At 45.7% G+C, this 19521-nt stretch overlaps 1 protein-coding gene across 3 annotated transcripts in view; it reads left to right on the forward strand.

Annotated features, from left to right (window-relative positions):
* The window catches only part of LOC131943945 (homeobox protein OTX2-B), a 37109-nt gene extending 19299 nt beyond the window's left edge, over positions 1 to 17810 (forward strand). For 2 of the 3 annotated variants that reach the window (XM_059304336.1, XM_059304338.1), the window contains 5 exons: positions 2974 to 3089; positions 3902 to 4139; positions 7216 to 7239; positions 12480 to 12631; positions 15030 to 17810. In XM_059304336.1, the coding sequence (XP_059160319.1) occupies positions 2974 to 3089; positions 3902 to 4139; positions 7216 to 7239; positions 12480 to 12631; positions 15030 to 15623 (1124 nt within the window). In that variant the 3' untranslated portion in view covers positions 15624 to 17810. The remainder of the gene's footprint in view (positions 1 to 2973; positions 3090 to 3901; positions 4140 to 7215; positions 7240 to 12479; positions 12632 to 15029) is intronic. The other variant, XM_059304337.1, reaches the window with a different exon arrangement.
* Positions 17811 to 19521: the final 1711 nt, after the last annotated feature.

A 19521-nucleotide genomic window follows, 5' to 3' on the forward strand; every position in this document is an offset into this window, starting at 1 on the left:
ATTTGATGCCTAATTAATTTTGTATGAATTCATTAAAATTTTGACCAAATTAGTAGGCAGTCTTACCCAACTATTCCGCACTATTATACGCGCGTTATCATTTTCTTTGGGTGCGCAATAGTTTTTAGTCATGCAACTCTATTGTAAATACAAAATTTAAAGTACTGAATTTTTTTCATAAAAAACGTTTTAATAACAAGTTTTTATGTAATAATGCGCTAAAAAGTACAAAACGAATAATTTTCTTTAAATATATAATAATATACTACTATTTAAATAACTATAAAGAAAAGCGTGGGTCACTTTTTTATCTTTTGGATACCTTGACTAATATTAAAGAGGAGATCCACGCTTTTCTTTATAGCAATTTAAATAGTGTAGTATTATATATTTAAAGAAAATCATGTATTTTCTACTTTAAAGTGCATTATTACATAAAAGCTTGTTATTAAAACTTTTTAATGATTTTTAAACAATTCTTTACTAAACATTACATCAAAGTCCTAAACATTTTATTTCTCTACTAAACATTATAGTCTCAGTACTAATATAGTGGGTTGTCTATTTGGACTAAATCATGACAACCATTCTAGAGGGTTGTAGTCCAAACCAATAAACCAATACAAATCGATGAAACTTTTTAATCCATTCGTATTTAGGTATTTTACATGCCGTAAGTCATCAAGTCATCGAGTCCACATACAAGCAATGTGGCGGCATCTATAGTTCAACATGGGTTGGCCACAAACATAACTAACTGGGTTGGCCACAAACATAACTGACTGGGTTGGCCACAAACATAACTGATTGGGTTGGCCACAAACATAACTGACTGGGTTGGCCACAAACATAACTGATTGGGTTGGCCACAAACATAACTGGGTTGGCCACAAACATAACTGACTGGGTTGGCCACAAACATAACTGGGTTGGCCACAAACATAACTGGGTTGGCCACAAACATAAATAACTGGGTTGGCCACAAACATAACTGACTGGGTTGGCCACAAACATAACTGGGTTGGCCACAAACATAACTGGGTTGGCCACAAACATAACTGATTGGGTTGGCCACAAACATAACTGACTGGGTTGGCCACAAACATAACTGGGTTGGCCACAAACATAACTGGGTTGGCCACAAACATAACTGATTGGGTTGGCCACAAACATAACTAACTGGGTTGGCCACAAACATAACTGGGTTGGCCACAAACATAACTGATTGGGTTGGCCACAAACATAACTGACTGGGTTGGCCACAAACATAACTGACTGGGTTGGCCACAAACATAACTGGGTTGGCCACAAACATAACTGGGTTGGCCACAAACATAACTGGGTTGGCCACAAACATAACTGGGTTGGCCACAAACATAACTGACTGGGTTGGCCACAAACATAACTGGGTTGGCCACAAACATAACTGATTGGATTGGCCACAAACATAACTGATTGGGTTGGCCACAAACATAACTGGGTTGGCCACAAACATAACTAACTGGGTTGGCCACAAACATAACTGACTGGGTTGGCCACAAACATAACTCACTGGGTTGGCCACAAACAGGGTTGCTATTGTCGGGGTTGTTGGCTGAAACAGGCCGACTATCCGGCATTGCGGTTAACCGGCATTCCGGCTACTTGTGTGAGCCAGGTAAACATCTTGGCGTGGTAAATCAGGCAACATCTGTCCGACCACGTGACCGCGGTACCGCTGGGCAGATCAATGTTGTATATGCCCGCTGGGCAGATCAATGTTGTATATGCCCGCTGGGCAGATCAATGTTGTATATGCCCGCAACAGACGGCTGGCCCATCACCAACAATTGTTGTATGTATTGGTTCATGATCGGCAGCCCGGGATGGGGGGGGGGGGGGGGGGGGAGACAACCGCTCTAACCGGCAGCCGGCATTATTACTGTAATATAGGACCACAATATAGTAGCAGTACTACAGACATCTATCTATATATATATAAGCGCGCCGAGCAGTCCCCTCTCTTCCTCTCTAGGCATATCGCAACCACCCTCACATGGTCTGGTGAGCTGTAGTTCACGCTAAATGTTTACATCGTAGAGCCGGGTTTAGTGACGGTTATTAGGGGCAGATAATTTAGTTTAAAACTATTTTATACTTAGGGGAATAACTAAGTGGTGGCTGCTTTCACGTGGGGGGGGGGGGGGGGGGGGGGAAGGAGGTTTTAGTGTTTTAAAACAAATATTTTCAGTGGCAGCATTCAGCAGAATTCACAAATTATGAATTACTAAAAAGTAGAAAATAAACTAAATAGCGGCGTATGATACGCCGCGGGTCGGCTCGTACAATATAATAGCAGTACTACATACATATATACAATATAATAGCAGTACTACATACATGTATACAATATAATAGCAGTACTACATACATGTATACAATATAATAGCAGTACTACATACATGTATACAATATAATAGCAGTACTACATACATGTATACAATAAAGCAGCAGTACTACATACATGTATACAATAAAGTAGCAGTACTACTTACATGTATACACTATAGTAGCAGTACTACATACATGTATACAATATAATAGCAGTACTACATACATGTATACAATAAAGCAGCAGTACTACATACATGTATACAATAAAGTAGCAGTACTACTTACATGTATACACTATAGTAGCAGTACTACATACATGTATACAATATAATAGCAGTACTACATACATGTATACAATATAATAGCAGTACTACATACATGTATACAATAAAGTAGCAGTACTACTTACATGTATACACTATATTAGCAGTACTAGTTACATGTATACACTATATTAGCAGTACTAGTTACATGTATACACTATATTAGCAGTACTAGTTACATGTATACACTATAGTAGCAGTACTACATACATGTATACACTATAAGTAGCAGTACTAGTGTCAAAAGTATCAACTTTTTGTTGTTGTTAAATTTCAGACTGGCAAGGAGAAGCTTATCACAGCCAAGGTGAAGGTCGAGCACACGCGGCCATCTTTCCTCACTCACAGCACGTGTTGCATCACAGTCTGGATCACGTGATCGACCCTCAGCAGGTTTGTGCTCTCCCTCATGGCCTCTCTCATGGCCACTCTCTCATGGCCTCTCTCATGGCCTCTCTCATGGCCTCTCTCATGGCCTCTCCCTCATGGCCTCTCTCATGGCCTCTCTCATGGCCTCTCTCATGGCCTCTCTCATGGCCTCTCCCTCATGGCCTCTCTCATGGCCTCTCTCATGGCCTCTCTCTCATGGCCTCTCTCAAGGCCTCTCTCATGGCCTCTCTCTCATGGCCTCTCTCATGGCCTCTCTCATGGCCTCTCTCATGGCCTCTCTCTCATGGCCTCTCTCTCATGGCCTTTCCCTCAAAAACCTTCATCACTATTGTAAATTTATTAACTGAAATGTATATAACGATATACCAAATTTATTAACTGAAATGTATATAACGAGATACCATCATACTATTCTAATGATTAAGTATCACCCTGATGTTCTAACGATGATGTTCTAACGATGATGTTCTAACGATGATGTTCTAACGATGATGTTCTAACGATGATGTTCTAACGATGATGTTCTAACGATGATGTTCTAACGATGATGTTCTAACGATGATGTTCTAACGATGATGTTCTAACGATGATGTTCTAACGATATTGTTCTAACGATGATGTTCTAACGATGATGTTCTAACGATGATGTTCTAACGATGATGTTCTAACGATGATGTTCTAACGATGATGTTCTAACGATGATGTTCTAACGATGATGTTCTAACGATGATGTTCTAACGATATTGTTCTAACGATGATGTTCTAACGATGATGTTCTAACGATGATGTTTTAACGATGATGTTGACTGTTTCAGATCCACAACTCCTCCCACCAGCTGAGTGACGTCGTGTCCCCGCCCACACACGACTCACGCGCCATGGCCAGCATGGCCTACCCACCTACGTCACATGGCCATGCGCACGTGCACGGCCATGGCCTGGGCCACAGCCACTCCCCCAAGCCCGGCCCCTACAGCGTCAACGGCCTGTCCCTGAGCACACCCAACGTGGACCTGCTGCACCCGGCCATGGGCTACCAAAACGACATGTTCTGTAAGTCACCCCAAACTTTACCTCAAACTTTACCTCAACAAACTTTACCTCAACAAACTTTACCTCAACAAACTTTACCTCAACAAACTTTATCTCAAACTTTACCTCAAACTTTACCTCAAACTTTACCTCAACAAACTTTAACAAACTTTACCCCAAACTTTACCTCAACAAACTTTACCTCAACAAACTTTACCTCAACAAACTTTACCTCAACAAACTTTACCTCAACAAACTTTACCTCAACAAACTTTACCTCAACAAACTTTACCTCAACAAACTTTACCTCAACAAACTTTACCTCAACAAACTTTACCTCAACAAACTTTACCTCAACAAACTTTACCTCAACAAACTTTACCTCAAACTTTACCTCAAACTTTACCTCAACAAACTTTAACAAACTTTACCCCAAACTTTACCTCAACAAACTTTACCTCAACAAACTTTACCTCAACAAACTTTACCTCAACAAACTTTACCTCAACAAACTTTACCTCAACAAACTTTACCTCAACAAACTTTACCTCATCAAACTTTACCCCAAACTTTACCTCAACAAACTTTACCTCAACAAACTTTACCTCAACAAACTTTACCTCAACAAACTTTACCTCAACAAACTTTACCTTAACAAACTTTACCCCAAACTTTACCTCAAAAACTTTACCGCAACAAACTTTATCTCAAACTTTACCTCAACAAACTTTACCTCAACAAACTTTACCTCAACAAACTTTACCTCAACAAACTTTACCTCAACAAACTTTACCTCAACAAACTTTACCTCAACAAACTTTACCTCAACAAACTTTACCTCAAACTTTACCCCAACAAACTTTACCCCAACAAACTTAACCTCAACAAACTTTACCCAAACTATTCTCTATCTACTTCCTCCCCTTCCCCCCCCCCCCCCCCCAACTTTTTTCTCCCTGACTTTACCCATTAGCTTTACGCAAACTCCCCCCCCCCCCCACCACAACCCCCCTCCCTCACAAGGCCCCTCCCCCCACAAACTCCCCCCCCCCCATCTCTCACAAGTTCCTCCCATACAATCTTACCCACCCCTCCAAAAAAACTTTACCCCTTTATCTCCCCCCCCCCCACAAACGTGCCCCCCCCCCCTCTTTACACACATTGACCGGCACACAAACTCTCCTCCCCCCCCCCCCCCCCGTTTTTACCAGTCAACTTTACGGTGCTGTGATTGGTTGGCTGTCAGTGGTCAGCTGGTTGTGACGTGTCACTGGTCAGCAGAGGTCAGTTAGGCAATAATGACCTTCATGCATGACCTTCTTAAATCAGTCGGGTACCAAATGTGGGTGAATGTTTATCGAAACCTTTGTAGATCAAGTTCTAAAAATAGTTGTGTACATAACCACACGTGTGTTGGCCGGGTGTGTACATGCGTGTGTGTGTCGCACGTTTAGCTCCGTGTGACGTGAGAGGTTTGAAGACTGCGTCCTATCGGATGAAAGTTTCTGTTTTTAGAGCACCCAGCTGTTGTAAGAACTAACTTGAAGTTTAATGATTTGAGCCGGCAGCCCCACAATCGCTTGTAAAGTGGGGGGGGGGGGGGGGTGTTGCAAAGCTGTTGCCCCGAGTTTCGAACTTGGTTACAAGACGAACCACGACACACGATATACGACACCAGTACACCGCGACACCAGTACACCACTACACCAGTACATCACGACACCAATACACCAGTACACCACGACACCAGTACATCACGACACCAATACACCAGTACACCACGACACCAGTACACCAAAACACCAGTACATCACGACACCAATACACCAGTACACCACGACACCAGTACACCACGACACCACGACACCAATACACCAGTACACCACGACACCAGTACACCACAACACCAAAACACCAGTACATCACAGCACCAATACACCAGTACACCACGAAACCACGACACCAAAACACCAGTACATCACGACACCACAACACCAGTACACCAAAACACCAGTACACCACGACACCAGTACACCAGTACACCACGACACACAACACCCGTACACCACGACACACAACACCAGTACACCACGACACCAGTACACCACGACATCAGTACACCACGACACACGACACCAGTACACCAGTACACCACGACATACGACACCAGTACACCACGACCCCAGTACACCACGACCCCAGTACACCACGACCCCAGTACACCACGACACTAGTACACCACGACACACGACACCAGTACACCACGACATACGACACCAGTACACCAATACACCAGTACACCACGACACCAGTACACCACGACACTAGTACACCAATACACCAGTACACCACGACACCAGTACACCACGACACCAGTACACCACGACACCAGTACACCACGACACCAAAACACCAGTACATCACGACACCACAACACCAGTACACCAAGAGGTGTACAGTGTGTGCGCTATGGTGAATGAGTTCGGCTACCATGATTATATCTCATGTCGGTATTTAGATGTGTGTTGTCACTTGCAACTTAGACATGGACGGCTAGACATTTGTTCACATGGACGGCTAGACATTTGTTCACATGGACGGCCAGACATTTGTTCACATGGACGGCCAGACATTTGTTCACATGGACGGCCAGACATTTGTTCACATGGACGGCTAGACATTTGTTCACATGGACGGCCAGACAATTGTTCACATGGACGGCCAGACATTTGTTCACATGGACGGCTAGACATTTGTTCACATGGACGGCTAGACAATTGTTCACATGGACGGCTAGACATTTGTTCACATGGACGGCCAGACAATTGTTCACATGGACGGCCAGACATTTGTTCACATGGACGGCTAGACATTTGTTCACATGGACGGCTAGACATTTGTTCACATGGACGGCTAGACATTTGTTCACATGGACGGCTAGACATTTGTTCACATGGACGGCTAGACAATTGTTCACATGGACGGCTAGACATTTGTTCACATGGACGGCTAGACATTTGTTCACATGGACGGCTAGACATCTAATAACCCAATACGACGGCCGGATTAAAATTTTGACTTTTTTTCATTTCCCCAGCTCCATGGGCGGCAGAACTTGATTGTAAGTTCGTTCGTTGTTTGTTCTATATCTACATTACCATCTTCAACCTACCATCACCAGCCTACCATCTTTACCATACCATCACCAGCCTACCATCTCCACCAAAACATTACCAGCATACCATCTCTACAATACTGTCACCATTATACCATCACCAGCCTACCAACTCTACCATGCCATCACCAGCCTACCATACTATCACCAGTATACCATCTCTAGCCTACCATCTCTATCATATCCAGCCTACCATCTCTACCATACAACACCACCCAACCATCTCTACCATACCATCTCTACCATACAATACCACCCAACCATCTCTACCATACCATCACCAGCCTACCATCTTTACCATCACGATCAACTCATGCAACAGTTGACAAATTCTGCCGCCCATGACAGCAGATCACGTTAAACCTAGCGCTTGTCACGTTAAACCTAGAGCCGGTCACGTTAAACGTAGCGCCGGTCACGTTAAACCTAGCGCCGGTCACGTTAAACCTAGCGCTTGTCACGTTAAACCTAGCGCCGGTCACGTTAAACCAAGAGCCGGTCACGTTAAACCTAGTGCCGGTCACGTTAAATATTTAACAGCATATGCATGCCGTTAAATTTGGTCTACTGGGCAATTTGTCGCCTAGAGGATTGTGTTTGTGGTTGTGTGGATTGTGTTTGTGGTGGTGTGGATTGTGTTTGTGGTTGTGTGGATTGTGTTTGTGGTGGTGTGGATTGTGTTTGTGGTGGTGTGGATTGTGTTTGTGGTGGTGTGGATTGTGTTTGTGGTGGTGTGGATTGTGTTTGTGGTGGTGTGGATTGTGTTTGTGGTTGTGTGGATTGTGTTTGTGGTGGTGTGGATTGTGTTTGTGGATTGTGTTTGTGGTGGTGTGGATTGTGTTTGTGGTTGTGTGGATTGTGTTTGTGGTTGTGTGGATTGTGTTTGTGGATTGTGTTTGTGGTGGTGTGGATTGTGTTTGTGGTGGTGTGGATTGTGTTTGTGGTTGTGTGGATTGTGTTTGTGGTGGTGTGGATTGTGTTTGTGGATTGTGTTTGTGGTGGTGTGGATTGTGTTTGTGGTTGTGTGGATTGTGTTTGTGGTGCTGTTGATTGTGTTTGTGGTGGTGTGGATTGTGTTTGTGGTGTTGTGGATTGTGTTTGTGGTGTTGTGGATTGTGTTTGTGGTGTTGTGGATTGTGTTTGTGGTGCTGTGGATTGTGGTTGTGGATTGTGTTTGTGGTTGTGTGGATTGTGTTTGTGGTGGTGTGGATTGTGTTTGTGGTGTAGTGGATTGTGTTTGTGGATTGTGTTTGTGGTGGTGTGGATTGTGCTTGTGGATTGTGTTTGTGGTGGTGTGGATTGTGGTTGTGGATTGTGTTTGTGGTGGTGTGGATTGTGGTTGTGGATTGTGTTTGTGGTGCTGTGGATTGTGTTTGTGGTGTTGTGGATTGTGTTTGTGGTGGTGTGGATTGTGGTTGTGGTGGTGTGGATTGTGTTTGTGGTGTTGTGGATTGTGTTTGTGGTGGTGTGGATTGTGCTTGTGGTTGTGTGGATTGTGTTTGTGGTGTTGTGGATTGTGTTTGTGGTGTTGTGGATTGTGTTTGTGGTGGTGTGGATTGTGTTTGTGGTGCTGTGGATTGTGTTTGTGGTGGTGTGGATTGTGCTTGTGGTTGTGTGGATTGTGTTTGTGGTGCTGTGGATTGTGTTTGTGGTTGTGTGGATTGTGGTTGTGGATTGCATTTGTGGTGCTGTGGATTGTGTTTGTGGTGGTGTGGATTGTGCTTGTGGATTGTGTTTGTGGTGTTGTGGATTGTGTTTGTGGTGGTGTGGATTGTGCTTGTGGTTGTGTGGATTGTGTTTGTGGTGTTGTGGATTGTGTTTGTGGTGCTGTAGATTGTGCTTGTATTGTTCCCCATTTGTAATGGAGCCTGAAATATCCCGACGTAATATTAGGTCGAATGTCGAGTTTCTTTCAGTCCGTTTGATAGCCCCCCCCCTCCCTTCCATTCTTGAGACCGGCCTTTTCTCTGTCGGCCTTTGACGGAATGTCTCCGGTGTTTTCTGGCGCCATTCATTCAGTCACGCCTCACACCCCCCGCCCTCAATGGGAAAATTGCATTTTGATCAGCCCGTCACTTAAGCACCGCTAGCAGGGCCGGGCTCGGCCTCGTGGAGAAATAATGGGCCGGGCCACGAGTCTTCTGAGGGGTGGGTTGCGGGGGGAGGGGGGGGGAGGTGTTAATCAGGCCGTGAACGGTTTGTTTGTTTTACTGTCTCAAGTGTCGCCTTCTCCCAGCTTGTCTTACCGTGGTTTCATGGCTTGCTTTCACGTGGGGAGGCTCTGCTTGGGGATGGGAACCGGAAGTCTCGGAGGTTCTGACGTCATCACGTTTCGGTGATGACCATACAAATGACGTCAACACACCAGACAAATGACGTCAAACACCAGACAAATGACGTCAACACACCAGACAAATGACGTCAACACACCAGACAAATGCCCCCTGACAAGAGCGTGTCGGACACATCAGTCCCTCCTCAACTTGCGCCCCCCCCCACCATTAAAACACAGCTAATGAGAGATCAATTAATGAGCCGATCTTCATTAGCCACCTCCCAATGTTTGCTTCTCCCATCAACCCAACAAAACTCTGGCAGGAGTGCTGGGGGGGGGCGTTGATGGACAGGATATGGGGACAAACAAAATGGCGGATTGATGAGTGCCATCCATTTGGTCACAAGATGAATGCTAGTCCGTGCTGTGTGTGTGTGGGGGGGGGGGGGGGCGTGACTTTAAGCATCGGACATTTGACCAAGTCAAACATTTGACTTAGTCAGAAAACAGCTTCAGTCAGACATATTGTGTGTCCACGGCTGATGTTGTGTGAGGCTGATGTTGTGTGTCCACGGCTGATGTTGTGTGTCCACGGCTGATGTTGTGTGAGGCTGATGTTGTGTGTCCACGGCTGATGTTGTGTGAGGCTGATGTTGTGTGTCCACGGCTGATATTGTGTGTCCACGGCTGATGTTGTGTGTCCACGGCTGATGATGTGTGTCCACGGCTGATGTTGTGTGAGGCTGATGTTGTGTGTCCACGGCTGATGATGTGTGTCCACGGCTGATGTTGTGGCTGATGTTGTGTGTCCACGGCTGATGATGTGTGTCCACGGCTGATGTTGCGTGTCCACGGCTGATGTTGTGGCTGATGTTGTGTCCACGGCTGATGATGTGTGTCCACGGCTGATGTTGTGTGAGGCTGATGTTGTGTGTCCACGGCTGATGTTGTGTGTCCACGGCTGATGTTGTGTGTCCACGGCTGATGTTGTGGCTGATGTTGTGTGTCCACGGCTGATGTTGTGTGTCCACGGCTGATGTTGTGGCTGATGTTGTGTGTCCACGGCTTATGTTGTGTGAGGCTGATGTTGTGTGTCCACGGCTGATGTTGTGTGAGGCTGATGTTGTGTGTCCACGGCTGATGTTGTGGCTGATGTTGTGTGTCCACGGCTGATGTTGTGGCTGATGTTGTGTGTCCACGGCTGATGTTGTGTGTCCACGGCTGATGTTGTGTGTCCACGGCTGATGTTGTGGCTGATGTTGTGTGTCCACGGCTGATGTTGTGGCTGATGTTGTGTGTCCACGGCTGATGTTGTGTGAGGCTGATGTTGTGTGAGGCTGATGTTGTGGCTGATGTTGTGTGTCCACGGCTGATGTTGTGTGTGGCTGATGTTGTGTGTCCACGGCTGATGTTGTGTGAGGCTGATGTTGTGTGTCCACGGCTGATGTTGTGTAAGGCTGATGTTGTGTGTCCACGGCTGATGTTGTGTAAGGCTGATGTTGCGTGTCCACGGCTGATGTTGTGTGTCCACGGCTGATGTTGTGTGTCCACGGCTGATGTTGTGGCTGATGTTGTGTGTCCACGGCTGATGTTGTGGCTGATGTTGTGTGTCCACGGCTGATGTTGTGTGAGGCTGATGTTGTGTGAGGCTGATGTTGTGGCTGATGTTGTGTGTGGCTGATGTTGTGTGTGGCTGATGTTGTGTGAGGCTGATGTTGTGTGTCCACGGCTGATGTTGTGTGAGGCTGATGTTGTGTGAGGCTGATGTTGTGTGAGGCTGATGTTGTGGCTGATGTTGTGTGTGGCTGATGTTGTGTGTGGCTGATGTTGTGTGAGGCTGATGTTGTGTGTCCACGGCTGATGTTGTGTGAGGCTGATGTTGTGTGAGGCTGATGTTGTGTGTCCACGGCTGATGTTGTGTGAGGCTGATGTTGTGTGAGGCTGATGTTGTGTGAGGCTGATGTTGTGTGTGGCTGATGTTGTGTGAGGCTGATGTTGTGTGTCCACGGCTGATGTTGTGTGAGGCTGATGTTGTGTGAGGCTGATGTTGTGTGAGGCTGATGTTGTGTGAGGCTGATGTTGTGGCTGATGTTGTGTGTGGCTGATGTTGTGTGTGGCTGATGTTGTGTGAGGCTGATGTTGTGTGTCCACGGCTGATGTTGTGTGAGGCTGATGTTGTGTGAGGCTGATGTTGTGTGAGGCTGATGTTGTGTGTGGCTGATGTTGTGTGAGGCTGATGTTGTGTGTCCACGGCTGATGTTGTGTGAGGCTGATGTTGTGTGAGGCTGATGTTGTGTGAGGCTGATGTTGTGTGAGGCTGATGTTGTGTGTGGCTGATGTTGTGTGAGGCTGATGTTGCGTGAGGCTGATGTTGTGTAAGGCTGATGTTGTGTGTCCACGGCTGATGTTGTGTGAGGCTGATGTTGTGTGAGGCTGATGTTGTGTTTTAAGTCCAACCGGCAACACTGGCAACTGATTAGCCGGCAACTGATTAGCCGGCAATTTCCGGCAGGTATTGCAACTTCTTCATGTACACCTGACAGCCAAGGGAAGTAATTATGAGACAGCCCCTGATTAGATGGCTTCCCCTTGTTTGTTTTTCATTTCTGCCAGCGGCCATTCTTTGACTGCAGCGCCACCTCTAATAAGGGAGTCTTAGGCCAACATGCTCACCAAGGAATCCAATGTACAATTGATTTTCTACAAGTCGACATACTTGTGACGTCACATGTGTACACTCGCGCTTGACGGCACAGCAAAATTATTACACAACTTTTATGACATGCCATTAGTGACATGACATTAGTGACATGCCATAAGTGACATGACATAAGTGACATGACATAAGTGACATGACATAAGTGACATGACATTTATGACATGACATTTATGCCATGGCATCTCTCCCCAGCCAACCCGCGCAAACAGCGCCGTGAGAGAACGACCTTCACCCGCTCCCAGCTCGATATCCTGGAGAACCTGTTCTCAAAGACCCGCTACCCCGACATCTTCATGCGCGAGGAGGTGGCGCTCAAGATCAACTTGCCCGAGTCACGTGTCCAGGTCAGTCTCACCCCCCCCCCCCCACACACACTCTCTTACTCTTTATGTGTGGGTGGTGCTTCTACTGACGGCAAATACCATGCTTCTACTGACGGCAAATAGCATGCTTCTACTGACGGCAAATAGCATGCTTCTACTGACGGCAAATAGCATGCTTCTACTGACGGCAAATACCATGCTTCTACTGACGGCAAATACCATGCTTCTACTGACGGCAAATAGCATGCTTCTACTGACGGCAAATACCATGCTTCTACTGACGGCAAATAGCATGCTTCTACTGACGGCAAATAGCATGCTTCTACTGACGGCAAATACCATGCTTCTACTGACGGCAAATACCATGCTTCTACTGACGGCAAATAGCATGCTTCTACTGACGGCAAATACCATGCTTCTACTGACGGCAAATAGCATGCTTCTACTGACGGCAAATAGCATGCTTCTACTGACGGCAAATACCATGCTTCTACTGACGGCAAATAGCATGCTTCTACTGACGGCAAATAGCATGCTTCTACTGACGGCAAATACCATGCTTCTACTGACGGCAAATACCATGCTTCTACTGACGGCAAATAGCATGCTTCTACTGACGGCAAATACCATGCTTCTACTGACGGCAAATAGCATGCTTCTACTGACGGCAAATAGCATGCTTCTACTGACGGCAAATACCATGCTTCTACTGACGGCAAATAGCATGCTTCTACTGACGGCAAATACCATGCTTCTACTGACGGCAAATAGCATGCTTCTACTGACGGCAAATACCATGCTTCTACTGACGGCAAATAGCATGCTTCTACTGACGGCAAATAGCATGCTTCTACTGACGGCAAATACCATGCTTCTACTGACGGCAAATAGCATGCTTCTACTGACGGCAAATAGCATGCTTCTACTGACGGCGAATGAGCCGAGTCAGCACAAAATTGCTGCAGTATTGAACCTCGCGTAAGCTCGGATTAGCCGGCTAAACCGGCTAAACCGGCGCTTATCTGCCGGCCAGGCCTTAACGGCCTTGAGTTTTCAAGGTCAGGTCTATGTGTACACATAGGCCAGCTCCACTAGCTAGGGTCACGTGAGAATAGGGTCACGTGAGAATAGGGTCACGTGAGAATAGGGTCACGTGAGAAAAGGGTCACGTGAGAATAGGGTCACGTGACAATAGGGTCACGTGAGAATAGGGTCACGTGAGAATAGGGTCACGTGAGAATAGGGTCAAGTGAGAATAGGGTCACGTGAGAATAGGGTCTCCTGCTAAAGTTTTGTTGTGACAAGTTTTTAGATCTCCTAAAGTTTTGTTGTGACAAGTTTTTAGATCTACTAAAGTTTTGTTGTGACAAGTTTTTAGATCTCCTAAAGTTTTGTTGTGACAAGTTTTTAGATCTCCTACTAAAGTTTTGTTGTGACAAGTTTTTAGATCTCCTACTAAAGTTTTGTTGTGACAAGTTTTTAGATCTACTAAAGTTTGTTGTGACAAGTTTTTAGATCTACTAAAGTTTTGTTGTGACAAGTTTTTAGATCTACTAAAGTTTTGTTGTGACAAGTTTTTAGATCTCCCCCCACCCCGCCCTCCAATCAAAGACCGGCGTGTCACCTGACGGTGCCGGAGACACGTGACCGACTGACCACGTCACCGCCATGACGACAGCCCCGTACAGCCCGTCACTGACCGCCGTGACGTAACTCGAGCAAACAGCACTTAGGGCAGCGCGGACGTCCCTGCCTGTTGACCCGGGGCGAGCTAATATTGACACGAGTCACGGGACTTGTTTGCCTCCTCTCCAGGCACGACCCCCACCCCCACCCCCTACGAGCACGACTCCCCCCCCCCCCCCCTTGACCAACTGGCCTGATTATGTGGATCACGTGATTTGCAAGACCCTGGTACAAACAGTTCCTGCCTGGTACAAACAGTTCCTGCCTGGTACAAACAGTTCCTGCCTGGTACAAGCCCCTACCCACTGACCCTCGACCACTGACCACTGACTATCGACCACTGACTATCGACCACTGACTATCGACCACTGAGTATCAACCACTGACTATCAACCACTGACCACTGACTATCGACCACTGACTATCGACCACTGACCAGCGACCACTGACCACTGACCACTGACTATCAACCACTGACTATCGACCACTGACTATCGACCACTGACTATCGACCACTGACTATCGACCACTGACCAGCGACCACTGACCACTGACCACTGACTATCAACCACTGACTATCGACCACTGACTATCGACCACTGACTATCGACCACTGACTATCGACCACTGACTATCGACCACTGACCACTGACCACTGACCACTGACCACTGACTAACGACCACTGACCACTGACCACTGACCACCACTGACCTGTGATATTCCCTGTTCCAGGTCTGGTTCAAGAACCGACGCGCCAAGTGCCGCCAACAGGCCAAGGCCGCTGACCAGAAAAAGAGCACCAACAGCGGGACAGCAGCCAACAGCAACAGCAACAGCAGCTCGGCCCAGAATGGCGGCACCACCAGCACCCCGCCCCCCAAGAAGGAGCTGAAGGCCTCCCCTCCCCCCGCCTCCGTCTCCCCAATAGACTACAAGCCGCCCGCCCCCTCCCCGCTCCTGCACCCCGTGACGCCGAGTCAGACGCGGAGGGACAGCGCGGATGTCTGGAACCCTGCCAACCCGATGTTCCAGCCCGACCTGAGCAGCTGCATGCAACGCCCGCACTACGCTCTCAGCAACGGTCAAGCTCAGTACGGGCAGCAGAACTACAACAGCTACCACCACTACGGCAGCAGCATGGACTCACCCTACTCGCTGCCCGGCATGCACGTCATGCCCGGCTCCCACCAGATGAGTAACGTCACGTCACAGCACTACCAGATGTCCGGCTACGGCGCCCTGCCCTCGGCCAACACGCTGCCCCGCCCCACCACACAGCCGCACGCCGAGTGTGCTGACTATAAGGACTACGTGCGCTTGTTTTAAAGCTGACCCCTGACCCCGCTAAACCATACCTCAGTTCAAACCGACCCATGACCCCGATGTTAGATTCATCGGTATCAGCTGGGAGGACAGCCTACAGCCGGCTGGGAGGACAGCCTACAGCCGGCCGGGAGTTTATCTGGATACTTGGTGGACTCTAGAACCAGTGGACTGCGCATGTCAGGGCGGAAGTGTCCAGACGATGACATCTCAGTAGATATGCAAATCTCGTGTGTACAAAATGGTTACACGTCATTGTTGAAGTCACGTGATCCATCTTCGAATGACGTGACAAGATATTTGTGTCGTCTTCATCCACTTTTCTAGGAAATTTTTGAGTCGCTATTTTTACCGTTTTTAATATTTGAGATCAACCTTTCTTCCTGAAGTTTTGACAAGGCGCTTGTTCTTCGCTATTCAATGTAACTACAAGGTCATTCTTGTTACCACAAGGTCATCCTAACACAGTGGCGTCGGGTGACGCAGCCCACCTTGTGACGCTACTGCTCCAGCTTCCTACACTTGCAATGTTGTTGTCATCCGTTTTACATTCCATTCCCATCTTCCTAAGTTGGACAACTTCCAATGTGTTGCAGCAGATTCTGGCTGGTTCTGGAGACAGTCTCCAGACGTTTTATGCCACGTGCCAAACGCTTCAGTTCCTTGAACACTTTTTAAAATACTCAAATAGCTGGGCCATCACACTATTTAGCTCAGCCATCACAGACATTTAGCTCAACCATCACAGACATTTAGCTCAACCATCCCAGACTTTTAGCTCAGCCATCATTGATAAGGCGGCTGTCTATGACCTATTTATACGTTTAAGTGCAACACCGGAAGTGGACTATGATTATGTTGCCCACGTGTTGAACTGACTGACCAATAAGTTTTTTACACCGGAAGTGGCCGAATCGACGGGTATATTCTTAAAGCGGAAGTGTGGCCACATGACCTTATAATCTATTTTTGGAGTGGCCAATATTTTATGTCGTGGGCGGGACCACTTCTATCAGCTAGACATTGGTAGCCACTGCTACTGGTAGCCACTGACTCGACAGAGATTTGAGAAATGTGCAATATTTGTTTAATTTAACATACGATTATCGGCTAATGAGCATATGGGGGGGGGGGCATAACAGCTGTATGTATATCCATATGTGGGCTATCCCAGCTGTATGTACATCTATATGGGGGGGGGGGTCATTGTGCGGATTAAATGTGTTGTTGTCAGCACGGTGGTAAAGGATGGTGTGGGTGTAGGTGATGTCGAATGATGATGTCGCTGATGATGTATATTGATGATGTCGCTGATGATGTAGATTGATGATGTAGATTGATGATGTCAATTGATGATGTCGCAGATGATGTAGATTGATGATGTCGATTGATGATGTCGATTGATGTTGTAGATTGATGATGTAGATTGATGATGTCGGTTCATGATGTAGATTGATGATGTAGATTGATGATGTAGATTGATGATGTAATGATGTCAATTGATGATGTAGATTGATGATGTCGCTGATGATGTAGATTGATGAAGTCAATGTTGCCAGATAGCTATATTGTAACATATGTAACATACGTGTCGGTAAAAATGTAGGTCATATTCTTTCTATGGGTGAGGGTCGGGTAATATTGAGGGGGGGAGGGGGTAATGCAGATATTCTATTTTTGGCCTACCGGAGCCATGATTGAATTGACGTGACCTACCGGAGACGTGACCTACCGGAGCCATGATTGAACTGACGTGACCTACCGGAGACGTGACCTACCGGAGCCATGATTGAACTGACGTGACCTACCGGAGCCATGATTGAACTGACGTGACCTATCGGAGCCATGATTGAACTGACGTGACCTGCCGGAGACGTGACCTACCGGAGCCATGATTGAACTGACGTGACCTGCCGGAGCCATGATTGAACTGACGTGACCTACCGGAGCCATGATTGAACTGACGTGACCTACCGAAGACGTGACCTACCGGAGCCATGATTAAACTGACGTGACCTACCGGAGCCATGATTGAACTGACGTGACCTACCGGAGACGTGACCTACCGGAGCCATGATTGAACTGACGTGACCATCATCACTATAGCACCAATGTGAGCCGTCGAGTGAGAGCTATACATGTTTACATGTGTGTCAAATAAAAATTATAATTGTACAAATAAAATGTGAAACAAAATACTGGTGTCTGACTTTTGCAAGCACACAACTGCACATCGGCACATCTTCACAGAAGTCAAGCGAAAAATCACGTGACACTAAACAGTCACCAGCAGCAGAGAATAGACTTGAAAAGCTGGTCACAAATGGTTCCAAGTGGTTCAAAGTGGTTCCAAGTGTTCCAAATGGTTGTTGCCAGAAAGCAAATTTTTCAACCTAAATGAAATATTTTATAACATTCATGAAATAAGTACAAAATGACTTCCTTTTTACTTTCTCGTATATACGAAGTATAGAGAAAGTCTTGTAATCGTGCAAAAAAAAAAAATCGAGATTTTTGCAAATCTCGACGTTTTACATCTCACTGATACGGAAAAACATAATTTTGCAATCTTGTCCGTATGTCTGTGTGTCCGTGTGTGTGTGTGTGTGTGTGTGTGTGTGTGTGTGTCCGTGTGTAAACACGATAACTTGAGTACCGTTACAGCTAGGTTGATGAAATTTCATATACAAGTATTATATCAAAATCGTAGATCCGTATCAACTTTTGAGCGATTTCGGATAACCGGAAGTGGTACTTTTTCTACTTTGAATTTTTCAAAAGCCTATAACTTGAGTACTATTTCAGATAGATAAATGAAATTTCACATGTAAGTAAAAGATCTAATTCTCTACCTTCTGTTAAATTTTGAGTAATTTCCGTTGACCGGAAGTAGTACTTTACGCTACTTCCGATTTCTCAAAAAACTAATGTAAATTTATAAAGTACTTATACTATTGCGCACTATTATACACACCTTTATTAGGCGTTCGCTTGGTGCGCAATTGTTTTTTACTGAGATTCTATTCTATTTTTAAAAGTTTCAGTATTTAAAATGGATTAAAGATCATAACTATATCCCCAGTTACCATCCCCTGTTGTTTTATATAAGAATATTCGAGAAAGTTTAGGGGAGATCACTACCGGTTTATTTATTAAGGCTAGAAATATGCAAACAAATAATTACTGGTAATATAATAGTAACGTAGTTAGCCTTTTAAAAAAATATTGGATTAATAGAGTTAGGGTGATGTGGTGGTAGGGGGTGTTATGTTATTTAATTGAAATAAACTGCTAGGCTATACCCCATTGACCGGCATTGTGTATCTTATCACGAAAACAATTGTTGTGACTTTCATTAATTTCTCTGGCCACCGTTCAAGGAGGGGTGGAGGGCGGTTTTCAAAAGTATCTCAGTTGGTAAATAATTCTAAAAATATTTTTCAATGGCTTATATCCAATACAAAAATATAAAATGAGTGTAATCGATGGTTCCCAAACGTATGATGACATAGACTTTTCATGCCTAGACCTACCATGCATCCTAATTTTCGAATTGTAGAAGTTTAGATAAAAATAAGAAAGAAAAAAACTTCCATATTTTTTTAATTTCGAAATTTTTGGTACCAAAAATAATAATTAAATTTAAAAAAATATTTTTGAATAAAAAAAAAACTTTTTTCCCAAAAACTTTTAAAATGTGGAGATTACGATAGGAAGAAGTGTGTAGTGTGTGTTATGTGAAACATGTGGTGTGTGTGGTGTGAGCAGTGTGGTGTTTGGTGTGTAGTGTGAGCAGTATGGTGTGAGAAGTGTGGTGTGTGGTGTGAGCAGTGTGGTTTGTGTGGTGTTAGAAGTGTGGTTTGTGTGGTGTGAGAAGTGTGGTTTGTGTGATGTGAGAAGT

The sequence above is a fragment of the Physella acuta genome, unplaced genomic scaffold (assembly GCF_028476545.2).
Source record: "Physella acuta isolate Inbredline_101_S28 unplaced genomic scaffold, ASM2847654v3 ptg000473l, whole genome shotgun sequence".
NCBI classification, from domain to species: Eukaryota; Metazoa; Mollusca; class Gastropoda; family Physidae; genus Physella; species Physella acuta.